We start from the raw sequence: 17,351 nt of genomic DNA on the forward strand, positions 1-17,351 counted from the left end.
GATTTCTTTTACTATGGGGCATTGCTCATAGATCACTACTGGTAGACAAATTCTGGTTTTACCTTAAGAGGAATTATTACAATGTGTAATACCAAGTAACTACTATTACAGTTCCAGTTCCTTAATGCTTTATAAAGCTTCAAATATTGTGGTCTTTCTTTTCTATTTCTTTTTTTATTTTATTTTAACACACCCTGTATAAAACACAAATTTACAAGTTGTGGGTCATGCAGGCCTCATTCCCTTTGCTTCGAAAATAACCCCTTAAGTATAGGCTAGTGAAATAGTCTCTCATGCCAAAACACAGCAGAAACATTAGAATCCTAGATGCCCACTTAACCCTCAAGGAAATTGCAAACGTATGTTGCTGCAGATCTGGCCGGGTTGTTGTTTTTTCTCAGCACATGCATTCACTGGGTTTATACTAGTTTGTTGAAAAAATAAACATTATCATCATTTCACAGAGTGATCCAAATGATCAGAACAGGGCCAAGGAGCAAAATAAAGCCCCATTATAAAATACGGACGACAGGCAGTGAGATATCCAGAGCTGAAAGATGAAACATTGAGAAAAATGCATGCACTGTTTGGAAATTTCAGTAGCTTTATTCATGTAAAGAGGTTCATAATGCTCACACTGTGGCAAATACTGCAAACGTACGTGAACAGGTCTAAGGGAGAGCTTTCTCATCCGGCGAGAGCCTTTTCCCTTCAAAAATATTTTCTTTTGTTCAACTTTCTAAACGCCCTACATGGTGCCCTGTTTCTTTATCTCGAAACGACAGGCAAATAAACAAACTGTCTATTTTTTTTTATTATTTCAGGGCTCAAATTTAAAGGAACTCTCTCTAAATCTACCAAATCACCAAACAAAAACAAAACAAAACAGTGTATCCCCCACCAAAAGAGTGCAACAAACCAAAAGGTTTATAAAGCAAGCAGAAAGAATATTTATTTGGAAACTTTATTTATGTCTTTTTTTTTACAAGTTCACCTCAGTAACTCCGAATTGACATTAAATTCAAGCCCTGATTCCATAAAAAATATGTATATCTTTGTGCATCCATAAAAAAGCACCTTTCGACGTACAAAGTCCATCATGTATGTTTCTTGGCATCACCCTGCTCTGACCTTTCAACCGTCTACTCAGATCCATCAGCTAGCTTTAGCATTTGCACAATACTTGGGAAAATTACAACAAAAAATGGGAAGCAATCACTTACTGTGATGGTTAGTGTGGACTGTGCATTTTTTTCTTTTTACAGGTTTAAATTTTAGTGGTATACATAGGTTATTGAAAATCGCAATTAGCACCATTAATGTGATTTTAATTTAATGGTTAGCACCTCATCCCAATAGTAGGCTAACTATATAGGAAGCGTTGATGGCGGTCGCTGTTTAGATGACAAGGTCCTTGTCAACATCCTCTGCAAAAAGAAACACAAAGGAAGAAATTAATGAATGAGTTAATTTAACCGAAATAATGAAATCTTGAAAACAAAGCAAAAGAAAAAGAGTTCGATGTAAAACATACGCTCTTTGATGCCGAAGCAGTTGGCCCATTCCTCCAGGGCGATGTACTTGTCCTGGTCAGCGTCGCACTGCTCGAAGAAGCTGGTGGTACAATGTTCCATTGGGATCAGAGGGGCGCGAAGGGGAGCCAGCTCGGTGTGAGACAGGAACCTGAAAAGCACACGCTTCAGTTAAACACTCGAGGTGTAAACAGCGGCCAGTTTTTCCTTCCAAGGCGTTAAGCTGGACGACTAAAAATGAAAGTCAACATTTGCAGAGAACTGTTTGTTTTACAGGTTCAAATAGAAGTGAGTTGAATAAGCGATTGACTATTAAATACTTTTAAATTTTTTAAATTTTTAAAAAGCTGCACAATAAGCTGCTATGGAGATTTATATATAGAGAGGAGTGAGACAACAGATTCTGAGATGATCATGGGAACATACCCATCAATGGGGTGCTGGTCAAGCTGGCCGAACTGCCAGTGGACGGGGAAGATGTACATGTTGTAGTTCTTTTCGAAGTCCAGGGCCAGGAGGTCCAGGGAGTGATCACCAGCCTGCAGCCTCTTCTCGTTCTCAAAGATTTTCTTCACCTGAATATAAAACATAGTTTTTAGAGAGGAAAGCTGGAGATAGTTCTGTTGTCAACCACAAATACAGAGATCAAAATGGAGCTTTGCTTAAGTATCAGTTCTGTAAAGAACCTTTAGCGTAAAAACTTTGGTGTAGAAGTTCATTAAAACATATTAAAAAAAATATTTTTCTAATCAATGCAAAAATACATCTGGTCAAATCTGTAATATTTTGTGAGAAAATTTCTGAGAGTGTTTTAATTAGATTTTTGTAGGATTATTTGATTTGTTATAAAAATCAGTATAATGACAGTTTACTTGACAAAAGATAAAAATATCTAAAATATATAGAAAAAAACTAATTTTTAATAATATTAAATAATATTGTCATCATTTAATATTAATCATATTAGGGAACTAAAAATGATTTATCTTTGACATTTCACATTTCATTTCCCATAAATCCTTTTTGGCACCATATTTTCAAGACCGTTGTAACCCTCCTTGCATTTAAACCATGTTGTTTCGTGACTAGACAGTCTGCAGTCTGATGGTCTTGAAGTTAATGACCTTAATCAGTAAATGATAATGTATAATGTATTCTGGCTAATGTGAAGTCACACAGAGAGAATCTAAACACACCCTCAGCTTCTGCTTCTCGTTCAGCAGGTTGTTGTCCTCATCGCGCTCGTACAGAGTGACCAGAACGTTCTTCAGCCAGTCCCTCATGCGCAGGGGGAACTCGCTCAGCTCGTTATCCAGGCAGGGGGCAATGTCTGGGGAAGAGGGCCAGCAAGAATGTCATTATGCCAAATAAAAGATAGAACAGAGAGCCAAACATTCCAGGATGCTTCTTAACACACTGTATGCTAAACATCTGGACAGACTGTATACAGCAAACAGTCAATTACAAAAGGGTAAAGTCTGCTTTTGGTGCTAAATATATCCTCTGGATCATTTACAGCCCCGGAGGTTACAACATGATAGTGTTATTACTGTGCTATTAGCTAAATCACTAATGTCAAAACACGGGTTTTTCAGTTCATCTGCAGCCCAGACTCCCTGCTTTGACTACTCGGCAGCAGGTCTCCACCCACAGCAGGAGCTCCATCTGAACCCTTCGGTCCAGTGAGTTGGCTCAGCCCAGCCCAGCCCAGCCCATCCCCGAGGGATTTAAGAGGGGATTCTCTCTGCTTTGTGGAGTAGAGTAACACAGGCTTGCTAGGGCCTGCCCCATGCTCAGCGTGTGCATGGCCCTGCAAGGGAAGCCTCCAGCCTAGAGCTCATCAATCACTGCAAAGCACTCAGTTCTGCCCAGCTTTTACGGCCTGCGCCGTGACTGGCTTAAATGTTAAACATCCTCTGCGGCAAACAACCCGCTCTTTGGCTTGATCACATTTTTTGTTACCGTTTATGACGCACACACTCACATTTGCAGGGTCCGATGTAGTCCAGGTGGAGCTTGTGGCCTTTCTTGGTGCCCTCCAGGGCGCACTTGGTGGCAAAGAAGTGGCAGGAGGAGTCATAGGTCTTGTTGTCAGTGCCACACACCTATAAAGTGCAAGAAGGCAACACTAAATGCCACGCTCACCAACCTGGCAGGTTTAGATTGCTATTCATCAAGGAGCTAGGAACGCCTGCCAGCAAAAAGAGCATTGTCATAGCAACTCGCTAACTGAATATTTATCAGAAACCCAAATTTATTCTTTTCATTCAGAGTTCCGAGTTAAAAGAAAAAGCTGTTCCTGCAGTCCCAAACAGTGCTGTTAGGGTTCATATAAAGCCTTAGAGACATACGTTAGTGTCCTTGGTTTCATTTATAGTTTTGTGCTGGAGTGTCAAGGCTAATGCTGCTAACAACCTGGGTACTGTTAAATAAATAGAACTGAAAAGGATCCCTTCACAACAATAGGTAATTAAGATAATTTCTAGTTGGCAATATAATATTTTTTTATTGTAGGTTGTAGAGATGAGTTGGAAATCGGGAAGACCACGTTAATTGTAAATTGTAATAAACGTAACTGGATATATTTTTTCCAATTCTTAATTTAGCAAATAACAAATAATGACACTTTATATTTTACAATTTTGAATACACCTTCTTATTCACTATATTTATGTTTTCATTTCATGTAGTAAACTTAAAAGTGTAAAACAAACCAAAATACTTTGTGAAGGTGTCTTTTATCTGGGATGTTGTTAACTTGCGGTTTCTGTGGCTGGTTACTCTGATGAACAAGAGGTAACTCTTGGTCTTTCTTTCTTGGGCCGGTTCTGATGAGAGCCAGTTTCATCATAACATTTTTGATATGCAAATACACTTGAGGATACTTTTAAAGTTCTTGAAATCTTTTCGTATTGACTGACCTTCATTTCTTAAAGAATTTAAGAATTTTCTTTACATAGTTGAGTAGTTCTTGCCATAAAATTGAGCTATTTACTGTATACCAACTCTAACTATCATTCCAAAGTATCTTTTATTTTTATCTTTTAACTCAGTAATTTAGTTTGAGAAATGACATTAAGAAGTCTTACTGGTATTACTTTTTAACTTGACATGGTACTAAGCAACTGGTTGATGATTTTTGGTAGGCTCGCAGTTTGTAAGGCTTAGCTAGCATTAAAATGACTCACATGCTCAAACTCTCCAACAGGGGCGGCGCAGGTCAGAGGGTCCTGGCACACACACATGGGCTGGTTGCTCTCATCGACCTCGCACACTTTGCCCTTCTTGCAGTGATGGTTGAGGCAGGGATCTGCAGAGAGGGAATGTGGTGAAGAGACAAGCAGTTTTTGTTAATGTTACTTCTCTCATTTTTTTTCCTTTTCTGGTCAAGATATTTTGTGGCTGGCGGACACGTCACATTGCTGGATGTGTCACTTTAGCTTGGTTTTCTAAGAGTGCAGCCGGGGTAACCCATGATTATAGCTGTCTAGTTTTGACTTATGTGCAGTCTGTCATTACCAGTGGCTTTAGGTTTGCTGCTGTATAATTTACTAAGCCTAACAAAGCATGGTGGCATGGGGCGAAAAACTGCAGTAGCCGAGTGGCAGATGACATTTTGCAAAGCGTATTTATTTATTTTTTTCACATTTTCCTTGCTTTTTTCAAAGAAAACATCTTAAATGTAGAATGTTTCAAAATGCACTGTTCATTGTTTGTTCATACTGTACATACACAGAAACTACAAAACAGCTTGATTCAATGATTAAATTCATAGACTTTTTTTGTGATGTCAGTGAACTTATGGACTTATAAACACATGGCCTATTCAGCCTACAGCAATTAAGCCCTGCCTATTCATGTTTAAGTTATAAGGAGCATTTCATATAGGACTTTAAAAGAGGCCAAACTCAGACAAAGTCCTTATACTGTAGGCAATCTATTCACTCTGCAGCCATGTTTGCAAAGCAGGCAGTGTTTCAGTTGTTTCTGTTAATAAGTGACCAGCCTCACATTTCTTTTAATTGCTTTGAATTAAAAATCACTTATAAAACTAAATGCAAATTTTTGCCTTGTAATGGCTGCTACGGTTGCGCAGATCTCCATAAAAGGAGGAGCTTTCCTCTCTAGCAGAAAGCTAATTGGCTAATATTGTTTTTCTTTTTAAAGGGCGAATTTTACTGTAAACAGACGACATGATAATCATTACAAGAACACTCATTTATGTTTCGACCAGTGTCTGGTCTCCTTAAAAACACTTCTAATACAGAGCATGTAATATGAACTAAAGGCACCTTATCTTTATCAATCTTAAAGGTATACAATGTATAACATAACGACAGACTGCATAATTACATACAAGCAGAAAATAAAATATGAAAAAAAAAATGGTCATGGTAATATGAATTATGATTTATATGGTTTATATACCCAGAAAAACATTGTCAATACACAAACGCAGGATACGGATTCTTCAACTAAACAATCTGACATGCATAATGATATTTACACTTACTCTCTGCAACAACATCCTCTACAACCTCAATAGCCTCATCAAACTCGCCGGTCTCCACTTGGACTGGGTTGGCTCCCACTTCCACCTCCTGGGTGAAGAGAAAGGAAAGCAGCACAGTTATGAACAGTGTATATTGTGTAGGATGTTTGCACAATGCTTTTTTGACAGTGTAAAATGGAAAACCAATGGGTTTGAACGGCCTACATTTCTAACCAGGCCATGCACACAGTCCTTTAGAGTCCAAAAACAGACGTGGGAGAGCAATGACATAATTGCTTCCTTTTAAGCTGTATTTATATACAAACTATTGTGGATTTAAGGTCCTGTAGGACTTAAAACAGGAAGCTGTACATACTGTATGCACACACGAAGACTTCTGCTGCCATATAGAGCAAAGAGGTGTTGCTTATGCTGGGTTTTGCCAATACAAAAGGCAGAGCAGCTTTAAAGAAAAAAATCCCAAGCATTTGTTCTTCAATCCCAGAGGGGTTTCTATAGACCTATTTTATATTCAGATTAAATGGGTCTTACCTCCTCAACAACTGGCTCCTCCTCTGCCTGCAAAATAAATGGTACAATAAAATACTTGTAGGTTGTTTTGGTGTGATTAGAGGCTCACTTTTGTCTAAATGTGTTATGCTGACTTCAGCTATCAAAGGAGTTCAGACACTGTATTCGTTTAATTAGCTTACACAAATAAAGCTCCCTGTAAAACCACTGATTCATCATGTTCACTTTTATTAGATTCTTCAAAACACACACACATACACACACGCACATTGTTTAACTATACCACTTGCCTCATAGATGCACACAAAAACACTTAAGTATAGAAGGTTCTTTGCAATGGTTGTATACTTACTGGAGCGGCAATGGCCTTTCCAGCCAGGCACAAAAGGAAGACGATCCACACCCTCATGTTGGGATTCAACCTGAAGTGAAAATAAAAAAAAGACACTGTCAATATCATGGTTTAACAAATATAATGCAATTAGAAGCGACAATTTATCATTTTTTACTAATTTTCTCTAATTTTCGTCTCTCCCTGAGCTAGGATTCAGGATCCAGGATTCAAGATCAGTTTATGCCAGTAAAAATATGCTCCCAGAGGCGAGGGCTGGGCAGGTTGGGCAGGCCCTACATCATTGCATTTTCAGGCATGACAGCACACTTCAAGCTGTGCCTCATCCTCCATTCCTGCACGAGTCTGTCTGTGCTGTGAAATCAATATTACTGCTATTCACACTTCAGATTTCATCTCTGTAGCAGCCTTTGACAGACGGGGTAACAGCTAGCATTTTCCCATCAGACCTGCCCTGCATGGCATTTTGAAGAAGGACTGTGTACCCAGCAGTGCTTCTGCTCGACTCTCGCATCTACAGGGAGGCCAGACGGCGTCGGCCGATTGAGATAACAGCTGCGACTGTCTTGGCTTTGTACTGCCGGGCCCTCCTCAATCTGCCTCTGGTTCAGAGGGGTCCCTCCAACAGACACTGGATACCGCACTATCCTGTTGGTCGATAAGGCACTTTGACTGAAAGCTCGCTCCACTCCTGTCTCTTTCGTCTCCTGCAGACTCTCCTGTTCATCCCCCCTACCCACCTCCATCTCCCCCCACAGAGCCTCTGCAGTCTTTGTTTATGGCTGGGTGTTCAAAGGAGCCACGAGCCTGTTGTCATTTCAGTGATGGTATCAAGCGATCCATGTTAGATGTCTAAAACGCAGCATAGATGAAAGCCAGACGCACTTTGTTTGTCGTCGTAACTATACAAAGAGGCAGTCGTGAAGCGTCTGTGCAGAACTGCTATGAATACACAATAGGACATCCTGCCATTTATGCGCATGAAAAACAAATATGCAACATGACTTCAAACAAACTTACTGTGATGAATCTGATGTTCAAGATGTGTCTGTTAATTGTGGGTAAAAAATGTCGAAATTGCTCAGAATGTTGGCTGAATTTCTCGCCTGTGTATATATATATATGAGGAGTCCTTTACTTTTCAGCAACTTAGGCTTTGGGATGCACTCAAAGTTAAGTCATAGCTATAACATAGCTAAAGGTTAAGTAGTAATTTTAAAAAGTTTTTTCATCCACCTGTTCACTAGGAGTTTAAGAAAATATTGATATAACGAAGTATTGTGATTATTGTGTGGTGCAATTCTGTATCGATTCTTAGAAACACAATATGGATTTTAAATTAAAAGTGTTCATGTAAAGATTGCTGGCAGACAGGGGTTCATTTTGTGTAGTGTTTAAACATTAACAACTAGTGGGCAGTGTTGTACTTTATTTTTTATTCCACTGTTCTGATAGGATAACAATTAACATTTCCTTTCCCTCTGATTGTATGTAAATGAGGGTGTGACAGTTTTTCTATCCCACAAAATCTCAGAATGTTATCTTTCATAATGTATCGAAATATATTGCAGTATGTTGAATTAAAATTGAATTATATTGCAAGGTTTTTGTGAATACAGAGCTCATGTGGTGATTAGTTAAATAGTCATAAGTGATAAATAGTCAATTTAGCATTTTTATTGTGCTGTTTATGTTTTTTTCAAATAGAACAAAGTTGTACATGAGAGAAAAATAGTTTTTTGAATAAAATGATGCAGATGGCTCTGATGGTCAAGAAGTGACTTCTAAGTAGGAACAAGAGGAGCATTTTTCGGTGACTATATAGTATGGAGGTGTTGTAGCATATACTGTATATATAGTCTGTGGAAATTCGTTTTACGTGATGAATTATTTGCCACTCCTCAAGCCGTGATGGATGTGTTATCACATGATTGAATATGGAGAGGGATTATTGCGCTTTATCTGTACGTTCATAATTGGCCCAGCTGTAACGTTCTTGGGGGGATTTATAGGCTCCTTGAAAGCACTGACCCGTGAACAATTTGCCCAGCAACTAACTGAAAAACTCTCCTGGCTCTCAGCCACACTTTAGGATTGGAGAAATTCTTGTGCTCTGGCTAACAAAGAGCTCTTTGCGTGTCCCACATTCTTTTGCAGAAATGAGTCAGAGGAGATTCTTGACATAAATACAGCACTGTGTTTACTGTGATAATGGGCACATCACACAGTATATCATCAATCTGTCCCAGATTGTTTTGTTGCATTTGTGTTTTTTTATGTACTTCTGAAACTTAATGGACCTAAATGGGTCCTGGCTGGCATGTACAGTTCTGGAGTTGAATATTTAGACTGAGGTGGATTTATAGGGTGACCTGAAAGTTTATTGACCACCTCAGTCATTTTATTCAGTTTAATATTGCTGTCAATTTTAAACACGGTTACATACTGGACATAGAATGACCACCAACTGATTTAAAAAAGGTATGCCCCCAGTAAAATGTTTGACCTTTGTTTAAGGTTGATTGCCCATAATATGTTGAAATATTGTAGGTGGCTTAGATGGTTGCAGAAATAGTAGCCAAAAACTTGGCAGTAGCCAATGAGGTTAGTAGGACTGGCCTGTCAAGTCTCCTTTTTAGTAGCCATTGGTCACACATATGGGACACTATGTAGAAGCTTAGTGGTGACGTCACCAGACGCATCTTGTAATTGCTTCGCAAAAAATTATAATAAATGTATAATTATAAAATCTAAATTTTAATCAATTATTAAACCAACTCTACTGTGAAGGTAAACTTTTACACCATTTTAGCCAATTTCTTTGGTATTATATTTCCCCTTTGGGGCAGAGAATTGTGGGTAACCAAGGGTCAGGAAGAATACCTCAGCTGCTTTATTGAAATTGCTCCAAACGTAGGCTAAATTTCTAGCCTGTATATAAAAGGTTCCTCAATTTGATCACATAGATAACTGGCTGTATCATGAACGTAACTCTTTACCCACTTGCCTAAATCACTAAATCACTGACCAGGTCGGCACACGCATCAGATTAATACTAATCCCTTAACAGCTTTCTGATTAGCATATTTTCACAGTCAGTCGACAAGGGCAAATGATACAGATTGCCAACTTTAGACCATAGATGGCAGCAAAAAGAAAAAAAGCCATACATTTACAAAGGACAATGTTATAACACCTATTACAAAGACTGCCCATTAATTAGAGCATAGTTCTATATTTCAGAGTCTTAAACAACAAAATCCAAGGTACAGTAGTGCAAAACTGGCTGCCAAAAAGGCTGGATTATTTCCCTGATTGAGTGTTTCAGCTTTTCAGGCTTTAAAGGGGTAAACACGCAATCACTTCCCTTACTAATAGCCTGTACTTAGAAGGGGTAGCAGATTTACAAATAAATAAAATAAGGCATCAAGCCAGTAGCCCTGAAAAAGCAGGCTATGGTATCTCACTGGGCAGTCGATCCTGACACCTCACTTGGGACCGCATCAAAGACAGCAATTTCAAGGCCAGGGCTGATCTATTGAACATAAGATAACAGGTGGCTGGGGCATCATGAACAAGTTGAATCTATGTCTGTGTCCCACATTTGCCACCTGATCCTTTTAGATCTGCCACTGCCTTTAGATCATTTACTGTAAGTGTGTTACACTGCTTTATTATATAGAGCTTCCTCTGTGTCAGTGCTCCAGAGGAACTTCACTGTACACTTTATAATTTGAGCTACTTGAAATTCATCTAAAAAACTTGAGCGAGTTTCTACAAGCTTTTTCAATTGTTCCAATGTTATGAATCTCTAAGCCCGTCATTAAGAGAGAGTGTCATTATGAAGATGATGCACTGAGCACATGTAGAACACTCTGTTCCGAGACCAATCATTTAGCTGCAGAAGCTTACTACTACTACTGCTGCTGCTGTGCCGATGTGGCATGATCTCACGTTTCTTAATGCAGATGCTGGAGGAGTTCTGCCAGACTGGGCTGGGACGTCTGCGTGTCAGGCCAGCCAAGCTCGGGACATACTCAGGCCAGACCTCTTCCCCTTTCTGTTTTTACTGGAACGGGAAGAAAAGGGCTTGTGCTCAGGAACTGATGTAAGTCAGACGGCCTGAAGCTCAGATGGACTTGAAAAAGACGTGGAAAAATACCAAAGCCCTGGCTTGCCCTGCAGACCATGACTTATACAAACTCTGCACACAAGAAACACAAGAAAACTCTCCAGACTCTCAGGCAGGAAAGGAAAGACCTGCGTCTGTTTAGTCAGACTGGAAATTAGAATCTTGGCAAAAAAAAAGAGAGTGAAGTAAAGGACTTAGACTTAAGAGCGTCTACTCCTGTGTTTAACCTAGAAGGGTCAGTCTGTCCCCTTGCAGAGAGGCGTTTCTACATTTGCACGCTATTTCTTTCCCCCCATGAGGCGAATGGCTGTTAGCTTGGTGGACTTTGCTGACGTAACAGCAAAACAAGCTGTTTTATTTGGAAAGTCACGCTCATAATCAAACAGGCCCGAAATTAGTTGACGGCAAAAGGGCATAAAGGCCGTCTTTTTCGCTCTCTATTTGATTTAGGGGTTAGTTCGGTAAGCAAGCAAGCAAGCTGTGGGCTGTCAAATGGGGGAAAAAAAGAAACACAGAGCCTTGCTTTTGGCTTTTTTTTTAGGCAAAAGAATTAGGATTTTTTTTCTGCTGTTCCAGAGTGACTTAACAGGTGGTTTAGAGGCTGGAAAAACAGAGGAGTTGAGGCACTGTTGCCACAAATAGTAGAACCGATTTTTCCTTTTGCTGGAGCAGTTTAGTTGTTCACTCAACAGATTGATGGGCAGAACAACACTGGAGCACTCTGCATCACTCAAGACATGTGACGAAAGGGAATATACTTTTCTCAAAATCACAAAAAACGTTTAGAAAAATCAGTTATCTTGGGTTTATGTTGTCACAATTCATCTAACTATGTAAGTAATATTTTTTTTTAACATAAGACACTTGCAATCTTAATGGCATTGTAATTTTCTGTAGTTGTTTGAGCTGAAATAAAGTTCTTATGCTATCCATTGAATTACGATGTTTCTAAAACATAATTTGCACAAGACTGTACTTAAGTGTTGAGTGTGATTTATCGGGAAATCAAAGCATTTTCACACAATCAACTTATGTATGTGCTTTATTTGGAATTAAATAGCTTATAACATTAAGAAATTATTGATTTTTATAACTTTTATAAGAATAGTTTTGATTTATTGTCCAGCCCTACTTGGGTGAGTACCTGTTAAGTATAATTCAGGGCCTCTTAAAAAGTACCAAGCTAATGTTTAGCCTTCTTGATAAACGTTAAGCACCATAATCAGTGACCAGTCAGTCCCAGACTCATGAGCTCAGGGGGTGGTACACAGCTTTGATTTATGGGGCAGGAAGCCACTTGGCTTAAAAAAGTAAACTCCTGCGCAAGCCACCTGTCCGTTACCCGGCAATTATTCCCCTGCGTCTGGGCTGTGTTCAGCGCGGCTCCAAAAACGATCCAAAAGTCCCATCCCTGCCAAAAAAATAAACATGGAACTTGCCTGCAGGGCGGCTGCACGGAAACGAAATGATCTAAACAACAAAAGCCATTAAATGTTAGAACACGTTAAACCGGTGTGTGAAGGAAGGCCATAAACAGTGGCGTGGCTGTTCTGTCCAGATAGAGGTACAGGTGTGTTGGTTGTAGGCTGGCTTTGATGGTCTGTGGTTTGCAGGAAATTACCATTTCTCTCTCTCTCCACCTAACCTCAACCGCTTTTTCCTTTTTTTAGGCTTCAGATGGGCCTTCAGGTACTCCACTTCATTATGAAGAGAAATGTGAGAAGAATGAAGGAGCCCCAGAGCGAAATCCCATACTCTGCTGAAAAGCTGCCGTTGAAACGCATGATAGGAGCTTGGAGGAGGACAAAAGAGAGGCAAAGCAAAGTGGTGGAATCCATGTAACCTGAGTTTGAAGTCACCTGACCTTTCAAAGCTGCCCCTCCAATGCCCCATCCCCCACTCCACAGCCCGGACTGACTTAAAGCTCCCTCTTTCTGAGATTACTCAGCTCAGCTTCCATCCGGTTTGTAGAGCTTAGCCAAAAGAACAACAACTGTCTGTGGAAATGAAAATTCTCAATCTACCCAAAGTATCATATTACAGTGTTTAGCTCCTAAACTATAGAAAAGCATGCCGGATTTGATCAAGCACACATTCTTACATTTTAATTAAGAAACATATATTTTTAAGCTTAAAATCTTACTTTAAATCTTACATTTTCAAATCTTAACTAAAGATAGTTTTCATGTTTTCTTATTACAGAGTATATTGTCAGAAAATAATAATTGTTTTGTTATAACTTAACCCTTAACTTAAACCCTGTATATAAGCCAATTCTACATTTCTTTAATCCCAATTTAATAACAGTTTTATATACCTTAAACTAGAACCTTGTGTTCTAGTGTTAAGCATTTTAAAGCTGTAATGACTCCAAAATTTGGTGGAAAATTCTCAGATGTGTAGCTGAGACCACTGATAAGAAGCTTCAGATCAAGAGATGCATCTTAGATTTGCCTTAATTGTTTTTGTTACCATGATTAAATGCTTTAAATTATCCTCAGCTAACCTTTCTAGCTTTTTAAACGGTAGCTTGATTGTCGGTTGGTGCTCTTTATACTGTTTATAAATCATGGGTTCACTCTGGTTTCATGCCAAGTGTCTGGCTTTATCTACTGGTCAGACTCCCATTGGATCTCCTTTCTGTGAACCACAACTCTTCTTCTCTTTCTCACCCGGCCTTCCACTGCAACCCTGAGAGTCTATTTCTGTTTTGTTTTTTTGTTTTTTTTTTCTGGCTGATGCTGCTTACTTCTGTTTGCTGTTTTTTTACTCACTGCTGCTCTAAAGCTGCTCAAACTTTGGTTAAATGTTTCCATTCACATGTTTGCGTCACTCGAATTGACATCTGGTGGAATATGGGCAACAGCCCTGTGCTGACTGTCCAAAGGGTTTTTTTCCTCAAGTGTTTTAGGGATGCCACACTTTTCTGTGGGCTTGTTGTGTCCTGGGCTTGTTTTGAACTTTTTGCAGCTTCTGAAACATGTGGGAACTCTTAGCGAACATCTTTATTCTATTATCAAAGCAGTATGTAGAGAAATTGATTAAGCTGTTTAACTTTCAATAAAATTTTACAGTATTCCTGCCGGATTTTCAAGGCACTTTTAGCCTATTTTTGCACTTTTTTACAGTTGTATTTATTTTCTATTTTAAAATAAATTAGTAGGAGAAATTAAACATCTGTCATAAAACAGTTCCAATAAGTACATAATAATTGATTTACGGTTACATAATGATAACATGACCTTAATACAATTTTCGCTGACCTCAATAATTCCCATTGTGTTTATTTAGGGTTAGGATATATTGACATTTTTTAAGTAGTTTTAAAAAATGTATTTATTAAGATATATTTTTATGTATATATAAGGTTCATATTCCAGTTCCAATGTCTGAATATTATTTGAACAAAATTATAATTTAAAAGTTGTATGCCCTTTAAACTTAATATGTAAATGTACTACTATGCTATTATATTATAATTATATCAGTGGCATAAAATAGTCATAAAACAAAATTAGGAATTGTTTACCTTTAATGGTTAATCAATTATTTTTGTGTTTATCTATTATTCTAACTATATACTGTCTAAAAATATTTGCTAAAATATATGCAGTATCTGTTTTTTTTTTTCTTTCTTTTTTTATGCCACCAGCCAACTTTTTTTCTGTCTTTAACGACAGCAGCCCTTCCGGCAGCTGTGGATGCTCAGTGTGTTCTCACGAAGTTCTTGTTTGTCAAGAGAATAGACATCTGTACAATTTAAGCAGGCCTCAACAGCTGGTGAGAACTTCCATGGCAACTCACATTCCTTTTGATGGGAGTAAGTGAAGGGGAGGGGAGGGAACTTGGGGAGGCGAAAACAGACCCCCCCCCTTCTCTCTTTCTCTCTCTCTCTCTCTCTCTCTCTCTCTCTCTCTCTCTCTCACAGGCTTTGTAGCTTGATCTCCCCTCCCCCCTTCTCCCCACACCTCTGTGTTCTCCTCTTCTGTTGCCTATGTGGCACAATACGTTGCTACAGTGTGCTCCTCACCCTTAAAGTAAGTGGGTGTCATCATTAAATTGAGATGAGCTCTGCAGGGGAAAAGCTTTACCAACTTTATTACAGCGCTTGTGAATTGAATGCTGGGATCTGGGTTCCCAAGAAAGGGATTAAGGCTTGTCCCATACTGCATGGTCCAGTCTGAACCGTGACTGAAAATACACTATTAAAAATAAAGTCACTACCAAGGGTTCTTTGAGTTAGAATCAGTTTTGTTACATTAATAATCATGTTTGTAATAGAGATGTCTACAAGAAGTGTATACAGAATCATTATTAATGTAAAAATAAAGGTTCTTTACCTATTTAAAAGGTTTTCCACACTTTTACATTAATCCCTTATATAAACACGGTTATTTTTGGATCCAAAAGTGGTTCTGTTGTGGCATCATTCATAGAACTATTTGTAGCATCCTTATTTTTAACAGTGTAGTCCAGAACTAGATTTAGATAAATATGAATCAGATCTGAATCTGTAACACTAGAATAAACAAATAAACCCACATGACCCAAAAACGCATTCACCTTTAGCCTTTTAAAATCTACTACATATAATAAATATACATATATACATATAATAAAGCAATAATGATGCAAAAAAAAGCAAGAACAAAAAATAATTTCTAAAAAAAAAAACTTTAGTATAAGAATGTGTGACTGTCTTTTAGGACCTATCACTGATTTCTACACAAAGCATTAAATGATGATCAGTGATGTAAAATAAATTACATTTGTCTTCTTTTAGCAGTTTTAACAAAGACTGAGGTAAAGGTAGGGATGATGGGGTGCAGAGTTCTTACCTTCTGTTCGGCGAACCGAGAAGCCAAAAGGAGAAGTCAGCTGGTGCAGGGGTCTGGAACTATCTAACAGCAACACAAGTTCTCTAAGACATTTGCAGTGGGCTGGCCCTGCTAACCCCCCTCCTGGAGCTCCGCTGGAGTGGGACGTCCCACAGTTAACTCTATGTATCCAGCTACAGGGTCTTAATCCCATGCAAATCAGGTCTGCTATGCATGTTTGCCTGCTGTCCACACAGAAAAACAGAATAAATTTCACATTTATTTGTAAATGCCTGGAAACACTATTATTTAAAGAAAGTAAATTTAGTTGTAGATTTAATATGCTGTTTTAACTGTGGGGTTGTGGACTTGCTAAAGGATTTAGGATTAGTCAGGTTTGTATACATATACGAGCGCTAACAGGGTACCTATTAACACTGATGATATATTTAACATTGTAATTCTCTTGGGCAGGTATAACTAATACTATTCATATGTACAGTAAATAGTGTGTGCAATACACAATTACAATGTTGTATGTTTGGGAGATTGCTAAAATAGCAGTTTGGGCATTCAGGGTATTGGGTATTCAGGTTTGATTTGAGTAAAGAATCATAAAGAGTGATGGAGTATCTCACAATACCAGTGCTGTTGGAACAACCTAAATTTACCATATTATAACTTTACAGAATAAACAAAGAACATACACAATGTAGTAAATAGGGAATTTTATAACATCATAATATAAAATATATATTTTAAAAATATATAATAAAATATTACTAACACTAAAATAAAGCCATATATTTCCAAAATATTAATTTGACAGTTAAAAGAAACATACTAAATGGAGCAAATGCTGTATTTCATAATATAAAGAGAGTATTACAATACTTTGCTATACACTGATATTAAAACACACCCACTTTCACAAAATAATCCAATTCAAGCAAAAATATACTAATCTGACTATAATAAGTATTTTATATATCATAGTTTTTTTTTTAAATAATATTTCACAATATTGAACAAAAATGTTCAAATAATAGATGTTCATAAGAAACAAAACACATTCCTAACGAACTAAAGTTAATGTAAAATATATATATATATATATATATATAATATATTTTAGCTGTTCATTTTGGTACCATTTTTGTTGGATAGTTTGTTGTGAAATTGTAACAAAATGCAAAAAAATATTTAATTTTAAAAAAGGAAAACTAGATAGATATAGAGATATAGAGATATAAAGTTTTTGGTGAGAATTGTAACATATCTTCCATTTCAATGCTGGGCTTCTAATGCCAAACCTACACTGGAAAAGTACAAGACTAAAGACTGACAATCTGTCACTGCTCTGCAAATTAAAATTAAAAATTGCTCTGCCAACTTAAAATCCTGCAGAGTCAATAATTACAAGTCTGCAACTAGATGCTTTTGAGATCATTCCCCATCATTCTCCTGCTTGACATTTACGAGAATCTGTTAAACA

The 17,351-nt window shown here is 37.9% G+C and overlaps 1 protein-coding gene across 1 annotated transcript; it reads right to left on the reverse strand.

Annotated features, from left to right (window-relative positions):
• Nucleotides 1–586: 586 nt before the first annotated feature.
• On the reverse strand, nucleotides 587–16,017 carry sparc (secreted protein, acidic, cysteine-rich (osteonectin)). Its single transcript, XM_007246436.4, has 10 exons — nucleotides 15,878–16,017; nucleotides 6,908–6,977; nucleotides 6,577–6,603; nucleotides 6,046–6,133; nucleotides 4,721–4,842; nucleotides 3,517–3,637; nucleotides 2,729–2,862; nucleotides 1,959–2,107; nucleotides 1,535–1,683; nucleotides 587–1,427 (listed from the first exon to the last, which is right to left on the reverse strand). Exons 2-10 carry the CDS (start codon nucleotides 6,962–6,964, stop codon nucleotides 1,399–1,401), a joined length of 876 nt encoding a protein of 291 aa, XP_007246498.1. The 5' UTR covers nucleotides 6,965–6,977; nucleotides 15,878–16,017; the 3' UTR covers nucleotides 587–1,398.
• Between the last annotated feature and the right edge of the window lie 1,334 nt (nucleotides 16,018–17,351).

Source organism: Astyanax mexicanus, chromosome 10 (assembly GCF_023375975.1).
Source record: "Astyanax mexicanus isolate ESR-SI-001 chromosome 10, AstMex3_surface, whole genome shotgun sequence".
NCBI lineage: Eukaryota > Metazoa > Chordata > Actinopteri > Characiformes > Acestrorhamphidae > Astyanax > Astyanax mexicanus.

What these genes read in the sequence shown, in the direction of transcription:
- sparc (XM_007246436.4), bottom strand. Translation starts at nt 6,964, where the DNA reads ATGAGGGTGTGGATCGTCTTCCTTTTGTGCCTGGCTGGAAAGGCCATT. An exon ending in GAAAGGCCATTGCCGCTCCA is followed by an intron (nt 6,604 to 6,907) that starts GTAAGTATACAA and finishes TTTATTTTGCAG; the next exon opens with GCAGAGGAGGAGCCAGTTGT. An exon ending in CTGCTTCGGCATCAAAGAGC is followed by an intron (nt 1,428 to 1,534) that starts GTATGTTTTACA and finishes TTCTTTTTGCAG; the next exon opens with AGGATGTTGACAAGGACCTT.